Here is a 22122-nt window from a genome sequence, read left to right as displayed (position 1 = left end):
TATTTTAGGGTAATTTTTAGGTAAGAAGGAGTTTCTGTCTTGCATTCATAGAAAGCTCCCTTGAAAGTCTACTAAGAAAGTTAATATAAATATGCATCCTGTCATGTGACAGCAACTTTTACTATGCCATAGTTCTCTGGAAATGAGGTCACTGCAAATTTTAATGTGTTAGGAAAGGCTTCACAGAGAAGGTGACCTTGATCTGGGGCTAGACAGAAGACTGGTAGTCACTGAGGTAGACACATTCAGAGCCACCTCGGCCTGAGTGGGTAGCAAGAATGGAGGCTTGGCAGGGGAATATGCCCATGTGTGAGTGGGAGGGAGAGACGGCAAAAGGTGCCTTTCGAGAGAGGAGCCCGAAGAGAATGTCACTGAGCTGCGTAAGAGAAGTTTGTTTTATTGGGTTATTCAGTACACCCACTGCTCAAGAGGCCTCTGGATGCTCACAAATAACAAAGCAGCCCCTTGAAGAAGATAAAAACAAATATTATGGGATATACCTGACTGGTCCACATGTTGGAGTCCAAGCCTGTGGGGATCAATTTAAAAAGACATAGAAGGGGAAAAAATACACACACACACAGATGCAGACACCCAACGATTCTTCACGGAGACAAATTCCGCATGGGCGCAGGGATGGTCATCACTTGGTGCAGCCCTATGAGCTCCCAGAGTTTATATATGATTTTCAGCATTTATGTGAATCGGCCTTCACACAAAATTATTTTACACTGTCCCAATGCTGTTGCATTGGCATAAATCTTTGTATACAGATATAGATATCATTATATGTTTACATATTGACAGAGGAACGCACAATGGTGTGAACCTGTTCCCTTTACATTCATGCAAAGAAGTGTGGTTCTGGGTTTAAAAAAGATAGAGTAAGGGGAGAGGGAGAAGCATACGTTCCCTAGTATATCGCTGTGGGTATAGCAGTCCACGTGTTAAAATGCAAAGTATTCAGGACACACTGGAGAGTAAGAAGCAGGACATGGGTGATCTGGCTGCTTGGGCTTGAATTAAGAGTGAGTTGTCCCATCTTCTGTTATCTTTATAAAAGGGAGCTGCACCTACTTCTCTCCTTAGCACTTTTAAAATTAATCAAGCATGAAATGTACTCAGGAAATCTTTCTTCTGTGGGACACATGAATCTTTCTGCCCCATGATGGGACAGAAAAGAATAACAAGACTTGAAAGAAAAAGCCACAGATCCTCCTTGTCTGGATGCTCAAATACCCTGTGGTTGGAACTAATTGAACTGCTTGCTATAGTAGCCAGATATTTCAGCTTTTTTTTTTTTTTTTTTTTTTTTTTTTTGGCTTTAGGATATGTTTTGATCCCGTGGGCACAATGATATAGAAAACTTTTTCAAGGGTCAGTGCTTACTCACTTGAGCTGCCTTGTTCCTTGGACACGCCAGGTGTATCTGCAGCCTTGGTGAGCCATCCGACTCTTCCTTGAGTGCTGGGGCTGGGGAGAGAGGAAGAGGCCCAGCAGTCAAAGTACTCAGTACACAGTGACTCACAGTTTGTTCACTCTGGGATTTGGTGAACACAGTGTTGGAGGTTTGGGTTTGCGAGTGAGTTACAGACCAAGCACGTAGCAGAAAGAAGATGTTCCAAATGATATCTGTCGAGACAAAAGCCAGTGGCCTGTGAGAACCAGAATGCCTACAGCAACAGGGATCTCTGGGCTGCCATCAAGGGACACTTCCAGAGGCACAAGAGAATCCCAGGGGTGTCGTTGAGCAAGGAAGAACAGGATGTAAGAGAAGATGCAGTAATGGAAGGTTAGATCCTCTCTCATGGGTAGTGTTTCTATGCAGTTGCCCTTGAGGAATACTGACACAGTGTAATGAATAGACTTGAACTCTTACCAGATATATAACCAACTATAAAATGATCATAATAACTTCATGTATCACAGGGATGGTGTATGGATTAATTGAAATAGTACACAAGGAGCATTTGGATGACTAAGTAAGAACTTAGGCAATACCAGCTCCTTTTTTAGCCTGAAGTTCTGTTAACTGTTAAAAAGACCAACACTGGCTTCTCTTGCCTGTAGGATATATTCCAGTCTCCCTAACATGCCATTCAAAGCCTTTGCATCAACATTTTCATCTAAACTTGTTTAGATAAGCCAGCCTTCTTCACATCTTGTCCTGCATATCTCACCACTTTGACTTATGTTGTTCCCTCTGTGCTTGTCCTATTTTTGTCAGTGTGATGGCTGTTATGCCTTCAGATCCCAGCTGAATCTCCACAATGTCTGTAAAGCATCCCTGATCAACGGCTGAGTCTTTCCCTCTGCATCTCTTTATCCCTGGCTCTTTTAGGCATTTCTCATTATTTTAGTCAGATTCAAGTTATTTTATCTCCTCTTTAAGGGCCAGGTCTAGATTTAGCACTTCTGCGTATCCCACACGATGACCTGCATAAGCTAGGTCAGGTGGGTCAGCTGACTTCGTCACCAGGTAGAATGAGAGATGAATCCCAGTCCATTCCAATATTTGGAGGACATGTGATTTCCAGTAATTCATCTTCCTGAGCCTCAGTGTCCTCACTTGTGAAATGGGGATATTAATACTTGCCTTGCAAAATGTATGTGAGGAGTAAAAATGATGTGTGGACTGTTCACCTGGCATGTGGCAGGTGCTCAATAAATGGTATGTACTATCACTATTATTACTGATCCGATGAACTGATGTTTGTGTATTCAGTGTGCCACAGGGTCATGGTGCTAAGAAATTTCTTTTCTCTACAGTTGTACAGCTCTGCTGAATTTGGGAGAAGGTGGCAGCTTATTCAGGAAGGGGTTGTACCAAACAGGTTCTACTGGTAAGTCTCTTTAAAAAAAATTTATTGTATTTTTTCCATTACCATTTAGTCCCCTTATAAGCCCCTTCCCCACAAGCACCACATTGTCATCCATGCCTATGAGTCCTTTTTTCTTTTTGCTCAATCCCTGTAGCCCTTAACCTCCCCTCCCTCAAGCCCCATAGCTCTCGTCCTGCTCTCTGTCAATGAGTCTGTCTCTATTTTGTTTGTTAATTTGGCTTGTTCATTAGATTCCACATATGAATGAAATCATATGGTATTTGTCTTTCTCTGACTGGATTATTTCACTTGGCCTAATGTTCTCCAGGTCCATCCATGCTGTCGCAAAGGGTAAAATTTTCTTCTGGGATACTACTTGGCTGTTAAAAAAGTCTCATTTTCTTTTGCAGCATGTTAAGATATCACCTAGTAAATAAGCACTGGATCCTTTTTCTCACCCAGAACTTTCACAGGAGGTCTGTTGTAATTGAGATATGCCCACATCCCTCTTGGACAGAAAGTGGAATTGGAGTAGTAAACATTTGAAGGGAATATTAAAGCTGTGTCACAAATTACTTAATGAACCCAAAATAGATTATTGAGATTACTGAACAGCAGAGACTTTGTAACTGTTGTTTTGTTATATTTTGATGTGACTTGTGGTACAGACACTTAAAATTTTAATAGTTAGTTTTATTACTAAAAACATTATGCACATTTTTTCCATGTTCAAATAAAGGTTTTCATTTTAAATAAGTAGATCTTATGTAGTCTAAAAGTAGATCTTCCTCTCACTCCTGATTTCAGGTTTCCTAGACCTTCTCTTTAATACATGGGATGCAACCAATATTCATAATTTCTTATTTATCCTTCCAGAAATGTTCTATGAATTACCAAATATATCCTCAATCAGCTTAAGCTACTTTGACAAAAAAGACAGACTGGGTAGCTTAAACTACACATTTATTTCTTATAGTTCTGAAGGCTAGGAAGTTCAGGTTCAAAGAGCGGGTATATTTACTCTCTGGTAAAGGCCAGAGTATTTCAGAGAATATTTCAAGAAATTGCAGAGGGCTTGGCTTCCTTGTTTCTATGTCCTCACATCATAAAAGGAAAGAGAGAGCTCTTCCTCTTTTATAAATATACTAATTCCATCATACTAATGGCCTCATCCAACCCTAGTTTCTTCCCAAAAGCTCCACCTCTAAATACCATCACTGGGGATTAGAGCTTCAACATATGTGTTACGGGCCATAAATCAGTCCATAACATCCCAGCCCCCCAAATTCATACTTTTCCCACATGCAAAAAATATTCTTTCCATTCCAAGAACCCTGAAAGTATTAACTTGTTCCAACATCATCCCTAAAGTCTAAAGTCCAATGTCTCATCTGAGTATAATTTAAATCAGATAGATGAGACTCAAGGTATGATTCATAGTGAGGCAAAAATTCTTCGATCTGTGAACTTGTAAAACCAGGTAAATCATGAGCACTCTCAATACAATAGTGGGGTAGGCACTCCCATTACAAAAGGGAGAAGGAAGAGAGGGGCGACAAATGTTGAGCACCCACCACATGGTAGAGAGGGCATTAGCTTTGGTCTGTTTCCTTTCTTATTCAGACATGAATCTCATCCTGTGAGTCTACTCTCGTTACCTCATCTAAACCTAATTACCTCCCAAATCTCCAAGTACTGTCACTGTGGTGGTTAGGGCTTCAACCTATGTATTTGAGAAAGGCAAAAACATTCAGCCCACAGATTTGCCTTTACACAAATGTTAGCTTGTGCACACTGTTCTGTGCCTTGTCTGTTTATTTGTTTGATTGTGGGGATACAGTTTGCAATACATGTCATCATTTTTTCAAATAGCTAGGTATCATTTTACTCTAAGAATATAGATTGGAGGTGAATCCTAGACTTATTTAATGTACAAAAATAAATTGTATGTATTGGTGGGATGTGTGTGAGAGGAAAGAGACATTTGGTGGGGAGGGAAGGGTAAAGGAAGGGAGGGGAGGAGAGGAGAAGGAAGGGAACAGACAACAAAAGAAAAAGAGGCAGAGAAAGTTTTATATATATATATATATATATATATATATATATATATAAGAGTTTATATATATATATAAAGAGTTTATATATATATAAACTCTTGACATTATTACAGATGTCCCCCATTTCCCCCCGCCCCCTCCCCTTCCACTCAGACCACCCCCACCAGCCTTCACCACATTGTTGTCTGTGTCCATGAGCTATGCATATATGCATATATGTTCTTTGGCTAACCTCTTGCAGTCCCCCCTCCCCCTTCGCTCTGAGATCTGTCATAGTCCATCTTCCTGATTAAACGAAATGTGGCCTCCCTCCATGGGAATGGGTGATGACAGTGGAAAAGAAAGGAAATGACACATGTTCCATGTGGCTTTTGTATTTCCTAGGGCCTAGATCCTGGCAAAGAAAGAACACAGTATGGATATTCTAGTGTAGTTTTGACATCCCTTGACAATCTCTTAGAATTTACCACCTAAACCTGGCAAAAGATGTGACTGTTTACCCTAATGTATCTAATCTGCTGGTGGAAACATCATTTAAGTTGTTTTCAGACTTTTGCTATTGTAAACAGTGCTATAAAGAACTGTCTCAGACAAGAGTTTCACTGTGCCTCATTCACATCATTCATGGTCATTGAGGCAATGAGCTTTTCGGAGCCCATGAGCTCCCTGCGGATAGGACAGTAAAAGGTGCCTCCCCTTTGCTCCTGAAATCACACTGCCTCTCATCAGCCTTTGGACTTGTACGTACTACTAAGAGGAATGCATTTTTATATTTCTTACTTTCAAACACTGCCCTCATACCCCCGTGGGAGTTGAAAGCCATATACCTGCAGTAGAGAAATCTCTTAAAATGTGAATGAAACTGCCTGGAAAAGTGAAAGACAAGCCATTCGCAAACAAACTGGTCAAAGATAACACATAGAGACCTCTATGTGGAATATCTTTTTCCCCCCGCATCATAAAGAGACATTTATAACTAAAGGACGTGTTCATGCGTAGAAGCTGCTCCCCTCTTCCCCACGCTGCTCTTGCTCAGGAAAGGCTCCAGCGCCGCTTTGGGCACCCACACTGGCCTCTCCCAGGAATTCAGCTCTAGCTGTCACTGACTCTCCCTTCTCTGAGCAGCACTTCTTTTTCTCTCTTACTCTGTGTCCTTTATTCCTGTGTCATGAGACACCCTACACCTCTCTGTGTTTTGGCTAGAAATTATAAAGTCACTTGGGGAAAGAAGGTTCATGTTTTATTTTATCTTTTTATTTTCTCTTTCACTTGGTGTTATGTATAGGCACAGAATGGTCCTGGAAAGTAAATAAATGAAGGACTAAATTAATGGGGTTTTCCCAGTTTAACCTGGAAATGGACTTCATGCTTTGCCTACTAGAACATGTGAGGGAAAAATTTTTCCTCAAGTCCTGCTCCAAGTGACTGAAAATATCTCCACATGAACCCAGCACTAGAAGGAAGAGAGTTACAATTCACAGAGGACTGGATGGAAGTTTATTCCTATCCATGGGAACAGAGAAAAACATTGACTAAAGGACAGGCAAGCAAAAAGAACTGGGATGGGACTATTTCCCATGTAAGTGGCACATGGCATACAATATTTTACAGCTCACCTCACTGAAGGTCTTGTTTGCACACACATTGTGAGGTGAGTGAATCCTCATCATTGCTTCAGCGTGTGCTAATTGCAACCCATTCTTATCTATTCTTTGAATAAGGGTCTTCTATCTGAAAACCTGATTATCAAAACCCTTGTAACCAAATGTTACATTATGATCATTCATATAAAAACTTTACACATGGTTGTGTATGAATTCTAATCATTCTGTCTGTTAAGTAAAATAAATAGTACGCTGTCCCTCTGAGTTTGGGGAGAGACAGTCTTCTCCATTCAAGCCCTAACAGTGTGATAAGCATTATTCAGAGCTATTTAATCCTCATAACAATTTTGTGAAGTAAGCCTTTGCATTATCATCATTAACAGATGGGGAACCTATGGCACGTAGAGGTTAAGTAATGTAGCCAAGGTCGCACAGCCAGGAAGCAATAGAGTGAGGATGTAAATGCAGGCCGTTTTGCTCTGACATCTATGCTCTACCAAATCTGTTGGCTCTGTTGCCTGTACCTGTTCACCCTCTTTTCTGGGCTGGGGCAGCAATCCCTGGAAATCCAGCCATTCAGGCGTGTGAGGAGAGAAAACTCAAGGCTCGTTCGGCCACCATGCACACATGTGTATCTCTCTAGCTGGAGACACAAACATGTGTATCTCTTGGCCAATGGCCCCATGGGTTCTTTAAGCTCAGTTGATTTTCCTAGAGAGGGCATGAGACTTTGTGAATTGCACAGTGCATGTGACTGTTAAGGAAAATCTCTTGGTCTCCGTCCACATGGTCTGTATTTTCTACCACTGTACAACCTAAGGCTGGCAGGCAAGGTGTCAATCAAAGCCGTGTATATTAGAATTGCTGCTGGAAACCAGTTAATTCAAATTCATAGGAACTATGGGGCTGTCTAGGATTATTCAGCAGGTGTAATGAAAAGAAGCCCCCTTTAATCATGTCTGCTCGGAGCCTTGCTCTGGGGGTGTAGAAGGGACACCAGGGAGCTTTTCTAGTGCTAAATTGAATTGTTAAGTTACCCTGAGTAACTTAGTATTTCCCATAGAGAAAAACGAGGATGAATTTATATCTTTTCCTCATAAACTAGTATACTTGAGATGTATCTCTTTTGGGGGTGGCATTACTATTGCCTGGAAATAGTCATTGGCAAATGTAAAATAATTATGGAATATGAAAACTTATACTATCTCAGTGGTTGCTGTTAGCACTACAATGACTAACATAAATGGAAGTATTCCTCCAAGGAGTTCAAATTGCTTCCAAAACCAATTTATATGTATAGGGTATATTATCAAACACATCCTACCACAATATTGCTCTTCAGAAATCAATTCTGTTGGAAGGCAGTACAGACTAGAGGTTCGGGGCCTTAGGGATACTGAAGTATGAGTTCCGGGTTTGCCATTTACTAAGTAAGGGGACATGGGGAAGTTATATAACCGCTGTGTGCCTCCATTTTGTTCTCTGTAAAATGAGGGTAATGCCTACTTCATTAAATGAGATATTTCTTGTAAATAGGTTCTATTCCTGGCACCTTAGGATTGTCTTGAGTACACACTGACTAACAGTAATAATATTAGTAGCAGTGGCTGACTTTCCACATCTGTTAGCTTTGATGTCCTTTGTGTTGGTTTCATTCCCGGGTTGGCTCTCCCCAGTTGGTGGCTGTGAGGGGCATTATCATCAGCTTAGCCTTACATCCCAACATCTTTGACTCCCCATCAAATCAGTCTGCCTCTTTCCCTCTCTATCCAGGGACTGAGTCTGAGTGGCCTGGCTTGGGTCAGGGTTATGTAAGGTGATGCATTACTCATGCAGATTAGACACATATCTACTCTGGGAACTAAAAAAGGAGGTTGGGTTGAGACCTAGTCAAACTGCATAGTTTAAGAACAAGGGAGAGGTCATTCCTAAAAAGGAAAACAAATGGATTTCTCATTAAGGGAAAAAATACGGATGGGAGAACTGAGCATCAGCAAGATAAAGTTTCATAATAGGGATTCGTATTTGTTAAGTAACTACAGTGGTTCAAGCACATGATAAAACTTACCATTCGGTTCTCATAACAAGATTGTGAGGTAGGGATTATTACCCTCATTTTGATAAAATGAGAAGTTAGGTAATTTACTCAATATAATATATATTATGTAATACAAACAAGTTTTGAAACTTGGTCTTTCTGGGTTTTCAGCCCTTGTTTGCAGTAGTAAAGATCAGCCCCAAATTAAAGACATATTTCCTCCCCCCCAAAATCTTCTAGTAATAACTGTTAACAGTTCAGTAGTTAAGAACCTAAATGTTGAATTTGACATTGAAGAGGAACATGGTTTGGAGGAACAGTGGTACCCACATGCTTTGAATTAGTGAAACTTTTACCAGAAGCCAAATTTGCTATTAGAGGTCAATGAATGCGGTTTGTTGGGCTCTGATTCAAGTTTGGGTCAATGCATTGGAAGACAGGTTCAATGATAGCCCACTCAGCAATCTATTATCTATGCAAAAGACAAGGCAATCTTAGGGCTGCTTCACTTAATTAAAAATAGGTTCAGACTTACCTTATTGATTATGTTTTTATGACATATAGGGGACTGGCTGGAAATAGGGCAGATGAAGGTTGATTACATATTTTCTGTGACTAATTCACACATCGAAAATTAAGAGTTGGCTCAACAGTGAACCTTTGTTATTCTAGAATACCAGCCTTATTACAATAATGTCCCTCAGGGGGCATATGGCAGTGGTGTTATTTAACAGAGCGATAACTCTATCCTTAATATGTTTGAGCATGTATACACACTTTCATTCTACCCCATTGGTCAATGCCATTAATGTGAATGACTTCCCTCATTTCTTTAGCAACGAGTCATGGTTGTTCATCACATGTGCCAGGCTGTGTACTAACCTCTCTTGCATATATATTTTTACAATTCTCAAATCAATAATATGCAATAATTTATTGATCAAAACTCATTGTCAAGATGTGACAAAAATATGCAACCTATTTTTTGGGAAAATATGAACAAGAGATACAGGCTCATGGGTCTGGAAAATCAGAAGGCCTAACTTGATCTGGGCTGCATTAGATACAGATGCTCATTAAAATAATCAGATCTTGTTCTCTCCCCATTGCTCAGCTCCACTGTCCTCTCTTTTAGCTTCACTCTCAGCCAGATTCTCTCCTTCCGTGGCCCCTACCACCTTAATTCATCCCAGGTTTACTTAAGTGGAAAAGAAAACACCTTTTCACCTGTTATTCCAGGAAAAACCCTGGGAATAAATCTTATGGGTCCTGACTAGGTAACATGCTCACATTTAGACATGGAGGTACAGTCCATCCCAATCAACAACATAGACAGAAAATAAGAAATGGTGATGCCCCCCAGGAAAGCCTGGGGAACTTTTACCAAAGGAAGGGAGAACATCAATGGGAAGATATCAATGAGAGGTGTCCATTAGTGAGAAGTGTTTCAATTTTATTTTTAAGATGAGAAATAAATAATATAAATATAAAAATATGTTATGTGTTATCAAGTTATGGTTATGGCATTTAAACCCACATTTATCTGGATAAAGAGCCTGTGCTATTTAAGCACCATGCTGTTCTCTCTCCAGTGACCCCACCATACCAGGGACTAATGAGCGTCAACTCTCCTTGAAGCTTCCCTGTGACCACACTCCACAGAGCTTTCTTCTCAGAACTGCTCTGCTGGTACATATTTCCTGTTGGCCTCATGTCTATTGGGCTCTGCATCCAGTTATTAAAGTCACATGTGTCTGTATAGCTGGACTAACATACTTAACCAGGGTCCTTTCCTCCAACCTCAAGGGTAAGAGGCAGACCCATGAACTTTGTCAACATACCTGGCTATGGTCAGAAAACACTCCAGGACTTAAAAATAGTTTCTTTTTCTTACTCTAGCTCATGCCATACCACTCATCCTCCAGTTCTTGTGGAATATTGTTGCCGGGCCAATTTCAGATTTTTTTGTTATTATGTATGTTTGATAGGTAGTTTGTTTTATGTTCACCAGGTTACCATGACCCTTTCTCGTCTTCCTGCAGGTATGCCAGTCATTGAACAAAGCATCTTCCAGACTTCTAAGCCACTCATGCCAAAGGGACTTAGAGGATGGGGCATGAGATGACTATAATCTTTTCTTTTTCCACAGATGGGTTGAACATATTCAATAACAAAAGAATCCTCTGCATTTTTCTCTCCCAGGTTCTGCAGACTGGAAATGAGGTGGAATCTAATGATGCTACCAAAAAATAGTAACACTCTGCTCTCTCAAAATAACTTGATAATTTGGTACTATATTCTGAAGAGAGCATCATTACGAGGGGGGACCCCCCCAAAAAAGGAATTATCTTCTGCAGGGCAGGCCCCATGTAATACAGGCTTTCCCTGTTTGGTGGACTCTAGAAACCCACCTGTATTGGTGTACCAGGTGGTGGGATTGTGAGAGACTGTGTTTGGCCTCAGTGAATTTTTTTTTGAAGACTCTTTCAGTGTATTTGCCCATTTCCTGATGGATGATTTATAAGTGCACCTGCCCACACTGCACTGAGTGTTCAGCAGTTACTGACCAAAAACGACATGACTCCCACGCCCCACCCTCCCTATTCACCTGATCTCGCCCTAAGTAAATTTTTGTTTACCCAGATGAAAAAGTCCTCAAAGGGAAACATTTTGCCAGTGTGAAAGTGGTGAAACAAAAAATGACAGAAGCACTAAAAGGCATCAAAATTGACAAGTTCAAAAACTGTTTTGAGCTGTGGAAAAAACGTCTTGATAGGTGTATTGTGTCAAATGGAGAGTACTTTGAAGGTGACTGATGTTTAAAAGTGTAAGAATAAATACACAATTTTTTGTAAATAAATTCCAGTTTTTATGGGCCCCCCTCTTGTATTTTTCAAAGCTGCTCTGTCTCATCCTTCATTTAAACCTGTGAAGAAGGTCATCATCTGTAGAGAACTTCCAAAGGAACACTATCACTTGTTTTCAATTTTATGTCAAGCTGGGAGTATTGTGGAACATCTTGCCCTTCAAATGAACTTTTCTTCTAGGTTTTCATATTTCTATATTCCTCTTACCCTGTCCTTAACACTTAGAGTTTCATTCAGCTCTGTTCTCATACTCACCTGTTCCGAAATCTTTGGGTTTCCAAGTCCCAGCATTTCTTTCTCTATAAAATTATACCTGTCTACTACTTCGTCCATCCTCCCTAGCATTATACTGGTTTATCATCCCTTCCCTTTAACCAGGAATGGTGAAAAAGCCCCTCTCTTCATCTCCTTATATCATATACAGCCTAACGATTTTTTTAAGCATTTCCCTGATCAGGTGTTTACCTAGTTTCTCATTGCCTACAACGTAAAATTGAAAGGCGTTAGTTTAATAATGGAACTAGGTTCTTGTGATTCTGGGCTCAAATGCATATTTTCTAACCCACCTCCCATATTCTTCATTTTGCATGCTGAATTTCAAAAGGCCAGATAAATATTTCTAACTGATTAGTTTATGGACTAGTCTATACTTCTAATCTCTGTAGTTTTATACCTGACCCTAAATTGCCCTTACATGTTTTAGCAATGACACTTATTCTGTGTCAGGGCAATTTTGGTCTTTGAATATGAAGATATGTCAGAATCTTGGTCATTATTAGGATCATGATATGGGACCTTTCTGTCCTTTTACTTATGCCTGCCTCCACCGTGGAGCCTTCTTTGGTTCTTACTTCTGGTTTTCCTAGGCAAGAAGCATCTCTTTCTTTGAAATGAATGTGATTATGTCACAAATAAAGCATGATGTGTCATAATATATATTGCATTACAGGTATGTAGATGTGACTGGCAGAAAGAGCACAGGTTTAGACTCAGCATATCCAAGTTTAAATCCTGGCCTCACTACTTATCATCTGGGTGATCCAGAGAAAGTACTTCTCTCTGTGAATTGAAAGTACTTCAATTTCTTTCTCCCAAGGCCTACTTTGAGAATAAAAAATGATATTGGGTCATAATAATTATTAAATAACTTAGTATTTAGTATGTTCTCTATATTTGTCTTTTTAGTACTTTATTTCCCTCTCCTGTTAGAACATAGCTCTTTAAGGACTAAAACTATCTTCAACATGTTTTAATCTATCACGTGTACAATAGTAAATTGAATAGCAGAAACTTGTCTGTATGGAAACACACATAAGATGCTGACATTCATTGAATACACACATGCATGTATACACATACATGTTAACCCACAAATACGTACAGGTTAGAATACCTCCTGAATGGACCAAGTTGTTAAATTAAGCAGCCTTATAGGTGGTCTTCAGCAATAGGCTGGAAGGTTAGACCTCAGCCATCAAAGTATATGTTGAAGGGGGAGCAGGGAATTCTAGATCAGTAAAATCAACACTTCCCCATGCAGTAAGCTATTTTTTAACTCAACAGGCTTTCCTAAAGAATAATGAGATCCATGTTGGCAGAGGAATTTAAGCAAAGATGGGGTGACTCTCCTAGACTGCTCTCAGGGAGTTCTGCCCTAGACTGCTGGTACTGTCAGATCCTTTACATGCTTCAGCATGTGGGATTCAGAACTCAAACCCCTTTCTTTGGCATATGGACTTTATTCTCTTCTTATACTATCCCTCACCCTCCCTCATGGCCTCTTCTGGTTCTGAGTCCCCCTACCCTCTGATCTGAACCATGGGTGTGGTTTGCATAAGGGACAGGGAGAAGTGGCAGCCAACCACTCCTGAGATCTGACATCCTGACCTCCCAGGAGCTGCACTGGGGCATTTCTGGCACCTGTACTTGGCATGCTAGATGAGAGGATTTTCATTATCCTTGAGAGGCCTGTGTTTTATCTTTTTTTTTCCTGTTAATGATTTCCACAAGTGCTATTTTCCAACCCTCTTGTGCCTTCCTCCATTTCTTAATCTCTTTCAATGATTAGCAGGTTTTCCCTACAAATTAAATTAAATGTCCCCTGCTACCATGGGAACCCATCACTTTGCTCATGACCTTCTTTCAGTGATGGCCATCACTGATTCCTATCCTCCTTCTCTTGATGATTTCCTGTATTCCTGGATAGTAGCTCCTCTGTCTCAGCATCTGAGATTTGGCTATTCCTCTAGGTTTTCCCTAAAACCTTTATGATGACAGAGTGCAAGAGATGGCAGTGAATGAGAGTGAAAGAGAGGGCAAAAATCATGATCATGGCTTCCTAATTTAGAATGATATTCAAAGAAATTGACTTCTGCCCCAGTGATGAGACCTTGCTTAGCCTCCAAGTTCAAGAGCCTCTGGGTTTGTACAGTGTCCGTGCACGTGATTTCTCTTGCTTGTTCAGCCATTCGCCACTTGTGTATGTCACTTCCAGTCAGTGAAAGATGGTGTTTCAGAGAGAGAGCTCTAGAGATAGAATGCCTTTGTTGGAACCCTGTTTTCAAGGCATTGACAGGTAAGCTATTTAACTTCTTTAAGCCTTATAGTCTTCATCAATATGGTGGTCATCACAGTAGTATCTTCCTCATATACTTATCAGGTTTAAAATTAGATCTCAGGTTAAACTCTAAGTATATATAATACGTGATGAATAAATATTAACTATTATTTAAAAGAGAAATAGAGAAGAGTTGGGTGTTAATGACTTTCTGAAATGGGGCAATCTCATTTTGATATTTAAACTAATAATTTGTGTTCAGTGGGAATTTTTAGTGTGTGTGTGTGTGTGTGTGTGTACACACACACACATACATTGTTGTTGTTGCCCCAGAATCAGGACTAATGGATAGAAAATCAGCTTATGGATCTATTTTGTGGCTTCTCAATTATTTGAAAATTTTGTTACCCACTCATTTAATTTGCATCACTTGAGTAATTTTCAGAGCTAACTCTTGCCCATGAAGATACAGTCAAACCTTGGTTCTCAAACATCTTGGTTCTCAAACAATTCAGTTCTTGAGCAAATTGTTCATGGACAAAAATTCTCAGTTGTCTAACAAAACTTTGGGTCTCGATTCTCTACCCGACAACCCTTTCCTGCTGATACCTGTATCAGCACGTCTCTCAGAAAATAAACAAAGGAGATTTTATTTTTGAACAAATTGCTTCTCAAACAGTTTTCCAGAATGAATTAAGTTTGAGAACCGAGGTTGCACTGTAATGGAAACTTGCCCTTGAGGGTCTTGCAGCTTGAGGTGGGACTGCAAGTGAGCCTCTACTGAAGTGTATGAAGAATCTTGCCCCTGCATAGCTGCCCCTCTGTAGGTTTGCAGCCAAGCATCTGGCTGGGGGCCTGAGGTCCAAAGGCTGGACAGGATATTGGGAAGGGAAGAGCAAGGACAAATTCAAAATTACCAGTACTTCTGCATGGTCTCTCATCACTTCTAACCAGAATGACCTTCAGAGTGAAATGGTTGCTGCTTCTTTCCTGTCTTCCACATTTAATTCACAGTCCTGTTTGGTCACCTCTCACTTGAAACCATACATAGACTCTGGGGAATATAGTCATAGGTTGGCCAAGTTGATTCAGCACAGAAGCATCATACAATCTAACCCTTGAAAACTTGGTACCTGAGCACATCTTATTAAACCACATTAACTTTCAAATAAAAGCAAAAACAAAGTTATGCTTTTACCTACCATGATGGATTTTCTCATACAACTAAAAATATGACACATATCTTCCTCCCAAAATGAGAAAAAATTGCAAATGTCACATTATCTATCTTTGGATGATATTTGTTTTCTGAGTCCTACTTCCATCTTCTATACAGGGTAGGAAAAAGGAGGTTTATAGCTGTGAGTGAGAGAAACAGTTTATTCTTGTGTTATTGTTAATTAATTATAGTATTATTAATTTGTATTATTTATTTACCATACAAACAACTGTAAACCTACTTTTATTCACCCCTGTATTGTATAACCAAAATACTGAGATGTCAGGTCAACCACTGCTAACACTTTATGTTGAAACAGAGGAATGGGAGAGAGGAAAAAGGAGGGAAGCGATGTATACACACACGCACCAATACATTTATAATAATGTACGATTTGACGGGAAGTCTCTAGGGAATGGTTCCTAAGGAAAAGGATTCGTATTTGTCTTTTGATGGGTCAAAAATAAGAAGAAATTGACCAAAGACCTAGGATACGTAAGTGACTGAACAGTGCCTGGCACATGCTGTATATCATCAAATCTAAAATTTCACTGAGTGAAGATGAACCTTTTATTATCTGTCAAAAATATTCTGAAATTAAACTTTACCATTTCAATGATTATAAGATACCTACTGATTTAAGAGATGTTAAAATGAAAAAAAAAGTGAGCATTTTGGAATTGATGAGATGGGTGCACAATAAATATTTACTAGCTAAGTGAAAAATGAGGAATGGATATGGGGGATGTGGCAACGAAAGATATTTATTTTTCAAATCAAGATGTGGGAGGGTAAATTCTAGACAGGAGGGTAGAGAAGATCCAGAAACTTGCTCATTTGACTGGGTAGGAATGAAAGGCAGAGACACTGAGAAAGATCCTGAGGACAGCTGTAAGATCAGAGAATTTGTGTAGCTGACTAGCCCTGATGTGTTTGTGCATCAGTATCTCAGGATTCTTAGAGAACTTAGGAGCCATTGCATCAGACCTCCTATGGCTTGCAGGAATCCCTTCTACAAAATTCTAGATAAGTGGCTGAAAAGAGCCTTTTGGATTGAATTGGAACTTTGTGTATCTGTCCATCAGGATCTATCTTTCTCTAAAGAGAATAACCAGAGGAAATGGACCTGTCCCACTTTTTTTTATTGTCTCTGGCACAAAACATCAACACCTCTAAACACAGCAATTCCACAATTTAGAGAAAGCTGTCAAGGTTTTCGCGGGCATGGCAAGATATGCCCTGGGCTGGGGGGCAGAACCTGCTGCAGCATTTAGGAGATTTATGGTAAAGGGATTTACATGAGGGCTGAAGTTTAAGGCAGATAAATCCCAGAAGACAAATACCACCGATAATTGAATTACAAAGCCATTATCATGTGCTGAACAGAGCAGCTTTATGACTCTATTGTGACAAGATGACACTTGTTAGAATATTTATGTGCCTGGGAGCCCGTCTGCATCACCAACCCAGAGAACACACCACCTGGTTCATGTGCCTCCCATGAGCAGTTGGCCCTTCTGAGTAATTCAGTAGCCAAGGGAAATACAATACCTACAAGGTGGAATCCAAAATAGACATAGCATATAGCCACATCAGGCACAAACCTCACATTTGACCTCACATTTCAACAGCTCCTGCACCCAATGTATTTGTGTTGTCAGCTGAAATCAGGCTCTTCCCATGATAGCCAGGGCAGCCCTAGAATAAATAAAAACTCGGGCTGTCCACATTGTTCTCTACTTCTGAACAAATAGCGAGTAAGAACATGTCAATAGTGAGAGCCCTTTCTCCAATCTTATTCTTTTTGAAAAAATAAAATAACTTCATTTTTGTGATCGCTGAAATCTATGAATCATAAACTTATGACAGCCAAAATGCTACGGTAGTTTACCTGTTCTACATGATGAAATGACATTATCAATCCACTCCCGGTGATAACAGTGATTTAGTAAAGACAAATCACTTGCCTATTTATAGTAGCTTTGATACAATTAAATATATATTTATGAGATTTGGTATAGTATTTGCCCTTAACCTTCTTTCTGAAATAATTACAGAATTACAGAAGAATTGCAAAGTTAAATAGAGTTCCCATATACTCTTCACTCAACTTCCCCTTATGTTAACATCACATAAAATCATGGTACAATGTCCACAACTAAGAAAATAGCATTAGTAAATTGTCAAGTAAACTGGAAATTTTATTTGGATTTCCCCAGGTTTCTGGCTATTGTCCTATTTTCCTACCCAAGTTCGAACCCAGAATCATACACGATTCAATTTTGTATCTCATATCTCCTTACATCTATGGTATTTTCTTAGTCTTTCCTTATCTTTGATGACATGAACAATTTTGGAACTTACTAGTCAGTTATTTTTTTCGATTACAGTTTACACTTAATATTATTTTGTATTAGTTTGAGATGTACAGAATAGTGGTTAAACAATCATGTACTTTAGAAAGTGTTCTTGCCAATATTTCCAGTACCCATCTTGTACCATACAGAGTTAGTACAGTATTATTGACTAATCAGTTATTTTGTATAATGTCCCTCAAATTGGGTTAGTCTAGTATTCTTCATGATTACAGGGTTGTAGTTTGTCTGGAAATATATCGCAGAAATGATGTACCATTCTTATGACATCATATCAAGTACAAGTATCAATATTTCTTATTACTTATCACCTTGGTTACTCAACTAAGTGGTATCTGCCAGGTTTCCCCATTGCAGTCACTGTTTTCTTTCTTTCATGCTTTATTTTATATATGCTCCATTTTTTAGAAGTTCATAAGGGAAGGAGAATTAGCTCCAACTCCTGACAGGAGGAGTATCAAGCATTGTGTGAACATATGTTAAAATTGCTACAATAATTAGTAAATATTTTAGAGAGATACTTTGAGGCTATTAATTTCACCCACTAATTTTAGTACTCATCTGTCAATCTTGCTTGTAGCAATTATTACTGTGGTGTTTTAATGGAAATTTTCTATTTTGATCATTTCTTATATATTGGAATTCTTCTCTAAGTAATAATTGCCCCTTCTTGGCTGCTTACCTATTAATACCATTGTTTAGTTGCTCAACAAACAAAGTGACTGGAAAAGATTTGGTGAATAAATCCAATACTGGATCATGGTTTGCTGTTTTTCCTTTGCCTCACTTGCTTGGAGCAGATGGCCAAATAATGGTATAATGTGCCATTAAGATGTCACCTGCTGAGTAAGGGGAACACCTCTCTGTCTAATAAAATTCTTTCAAAGGGGTGTCCAATTTTTTGGTGTCTGGTGAAAACTGAGGGGGACAAAACAGGTTTTAAATAAATTTCGATTTTGTATTGGGCTGCATTCACAGCCCTCCTGCACCACATGCAGACCCTGAGCTGCGGGCTGGACACCTCTGCGAGATGTACGTTCAGTTTTCCACTGGCACTGTCTGTTTATTGGCTACGGATTTAGGGATTCCCCCCAGTGGTTCTGCACTCTCCCCTTTGTTTAGTTGGTCATCTCACAACATCTTCACCATTAGGAGGGTGATGTGTCACCCTCTCACACGCGCACACGCGCACACGCACACACGCACACACAATTCTCTTTCCCTGTCTCTGTCCTAGCCAAGGAAAACTCCAAGGCTTGCTGCTCTGCCAAGACAAAACCAGCCTATTGAGGGGTGCTGACCTCTGTTAAACATTTAACAGTGATATTTCTCAAGCAAAGAATGCAGATTTTAAATTGGCCAATTGTAGAGTGTATGAAAAATGTAGTACAGAAAATGAGTAAATACCATAAACAGATAAGCACTTGTACAAATGAAAAATTTGAATGACAACATTTCTAAATATAAGAACCAAAAACATGAACAGGCAGTTTAAAAAAGAATAAAATGGCAATTAAATAAAAATATTTAATCTCACTTTTAGAAAATAAAAATTGGAACAAAAATGTCATGCCTTTTATTAATACATCAAATGGATAGAATTTTTGAGAAGATAATGCTTATTCTCCATGAGAATGTGAGAAATGGAGACTCTTATATGCTGTTCCTAGGAGTGTAATTTGTATGAACTTTCTCGAAGAGAGTTGGACAATATATCAGGAGTCTTAAACAAATATTCATTCTCTTTGAGCCAGTGAAATTCCCTCTTTTAATAATCCTTCCTGTTGAAAAACCGAGAATTCAGAGACACATGCAAATATGTACTTACAAAGATAATTAGTGCAGTATCATACATAGACAATACCAATACCCATGGGCAGAATATTAAGTAAATTGTAGAATGTTGTGCTGCTAGCAAAACAGTACATTTCAATAGTATATTACATTATGCTATATGATGTTAGTATTATGATGCAAAAATTATGTTTGTAAAAAAGGAATGCCTACACAAACAGAAAAAGTACTAAAAATCAACAATGAAACATTAAAGGTGGTTATTTCTAGATGGAAGTATTGTATGAATGTTTTTGTTTTTACCTTTGATACACTTCCCATTATATTTTAAATGAATACATATTGTTTTTAGTATTAGACCTTTACAAAACAGTGTTATTACATAAACTATACCATTTATAATAATAATAAAGGAGTTGAGCATATTTCCCAAAGTGGGGTGGGGAGTTTGGTGGAAGACAGCTAACAGGGACGCTCTGTGATCTCTGCGGAATAGCCACAGAGAAGAGAAATTCTTCTCTCCCCCTCCTCCCTTCTTCTCCCCTTTGTCATCCATATCACGTCTCCAAACCTTTTATCCTCTCTTTTTCTCCCTGTCTTTTCTTCCCCATCTTCTCTCTCACTCCTTCCTCCGCCTGCCCTGCCCTGCACCCCTGTTTACCCTCCTTTCTATCCCTTCCTCTCCCCCGGCTGTCCTCTTCCTTCTTCTCTTTCTATTATTCTGAGATGTTTTTCAACTCTAACTTTAGGAATTTATATCTGTAGTAGAGTACTAATTTCTTTTAAAACGTTAAATTGGTTTTCTTGGCCAAGCAGTTAATAAGAGATCAAAGGCAAACGGGCACAGCCTTCGGAGTATTTCCACCGGATATCGTCTCTGGGTTTGCTCATTCCAAATCCCTTCAACCCTGTACTCAAAGATACACAAGTGTTTTGTAAATAAGCAAAGCACCAAGGAGATGAGTGCCTTTTGGCACCCCAGAAATTTTTTTCTCTTCTGAGGAGATGGATTTAATTCCCTTGTATATCTAACCCACTTCTGTCCTTGCTGCCCTTCAAGCATTGATAACTGTATCACTTTCCCTTCTCCATTTTAGCCTCTCAGGGTACTTTTTTTCAGCAGTACCAAAACTCAGCAATAAAGCATGTTTTCTAGTCATAATAGGCTGAAATAAGTATAGAGGAGCTATTCAAGAATGCTTAAACCAGCCTTACCTGAGAGGTAGGAACCTGGCAGCCAATGTGGAGACTAGCACTGTGTGTCACAAGAGGGTCAAATTTTATTGAGTCATTTTTCAAGTAGTTACAGAGAAGCCACCTTCAAACTTAAAGCTCGGATGTTTGAGGGTCTAAACTAAATGTAATATCCAATCTGTTCCCAATCACTAGGACATGGGACTCTCCAAAATCCTAGGCCTGTGCTACCCTAATGGCCGACACACATCTTAGTCCAGTCAAGCTGTAACAAAGTACCACCGACTGGATGGCTGATAAACAATAGACATTTATTTTTCACAGTTCTAATGGCAGGGAGTCTGAGACCAGGGTGCCAGCATGGTAGGGCTCTGACGAGGGCCTTCTCCTGAGTTTCAGACGGCCATCCTCTCATTGTGTCCTCTCGTGGTAGAAGGGGGAGGGAACTCTCTGGCCTCTCTTAAAAGGACACGAATCCTACTCCTCAGAGTTTCACCTTCTTAACCCAATCATCCCCCAGAGGCCCCACCTCCACATACCATCACCTTGGAAGTTAGGTGTTAGCATTTGAATTTGGGGGAGACACAGGCATTCACACCATAGCAACATGCGATCCTTGTGAGAGATCAACATGCCTGAAGTTTCCCCATTAGTTATTCTATGTTTTTTTTAGTATAAGACACACACATTGTCTTCTGAGTTAATATTGTCTTTCCTGAAATACAAAGAGGTAAAGAGAAAAGGGAGCTGGGGTTTTTTTGGTTTGTTTTTTGTGTTTTCCATGAGAAGGATCCCTGGAATGAGTCAGGAACCTGGCTTAGTAGCTCCAAGCTTCACCTTGGATGAGGTGTTTATTTTCCTGAAGATTTGGTTTCTTTCATTGTGACATGAGGGGTTTGGACTGGTTAATCTCCAGCAGACTTGTCCCCTCTGCTGGATCCCATATACCATATTGTTGACCTTTACCCTTCACAATAATCTAATTATTAGGGGGGGGTTTGTTTGTTTGTTTTTAATAGATGGTATATGGAGCTATAGAGACATTAGAAAGCCCAGGTTCCAATCTCATTATATCATTTAACTGTATGCTCTTGGGAAGGTCAATTACTTTTGGAGCAAACCCTGCCTTTCTCTTACCTCACCATTATTTTCTCCTAAATGTGTATTATGTGTGAATTTTCTAGCAATATGTGTCTTTATCCAGGTTACTGTCAATTGATGAGCAGATCATCAACAAAAGCACAGTCTCACAGGGCATATAGGACATCAATCCCACACTTAAAACATGTACCCCATGTGAAAATGACAGTAAATTTTTTTATGTAGTTGAAGTCCCTCACAGTTCATATACATAAATTTTTTTCCATACAGCTTTCAAGAAATGTCACCATCTGATATTACATATATAATACACACACACACACACACACCCCGCCCCTGCACCGCCCCCATCTTTATTGAAACGTGGCTGCGTAAAAGGTGGGGACTTTGCTCGGTGGATACTGCTAAGCCCTTAGCACTTAGAACTATTTCTGCCACGTTTTTGGTGTTCAGTAAACACTTGTTGAATTCCTTCATTTATTCATTCATTAAAA

General features: G+C 39.5%; 1 protein-coding gene across 2 annotated transcripts in view; it reads left to right on the top strand.

The window, feature by feature from the left end:
* SORCS1 (sortilin related VPS10 domain containing receptor 1) overlaps positions 1-22122 on the top strand; it is a 470882-nt gene that overhangs the window by 309369 nt on the left and 139391 nt on the right. For both annotated transcript variants that reach the window (XM_054581477.1, XM_054581478.1), the window contains exon 5: positions 2770-2843. In XM_054581477.1, coding sequence (XP_054437452.1) covers positions 2770-2843 — 74 coding nt within the window. The remainder of the gene's footprint in view (positions 1-2769; positions 2844-22122) is intronic.

The sequence above is a fragment of the Pteronotus mesoamericanus genome, unplaced genomic scaffold (genome assembly GCF_021234165.1).
Source record: "Pteronotus mesoamericanus isolate MK-2021 breed Mesoamerican mustached bat unplaced genomic scaffold, CSHL_Meso_final contig_657, whole genome shotgun sequence".
In the NCBI taxonomy this organism is placed as follows: Eukaryota; Metazoa; Chordata; class Mammalia; order Chiroptera; family Mormoopidae; genus Pteronotus; species Pteronotus mesoamericanus.
Note: the sequence above shows the minus strand (reverse complement) of the source record. Positions and strands in the feature narration are given on the sequence as shown.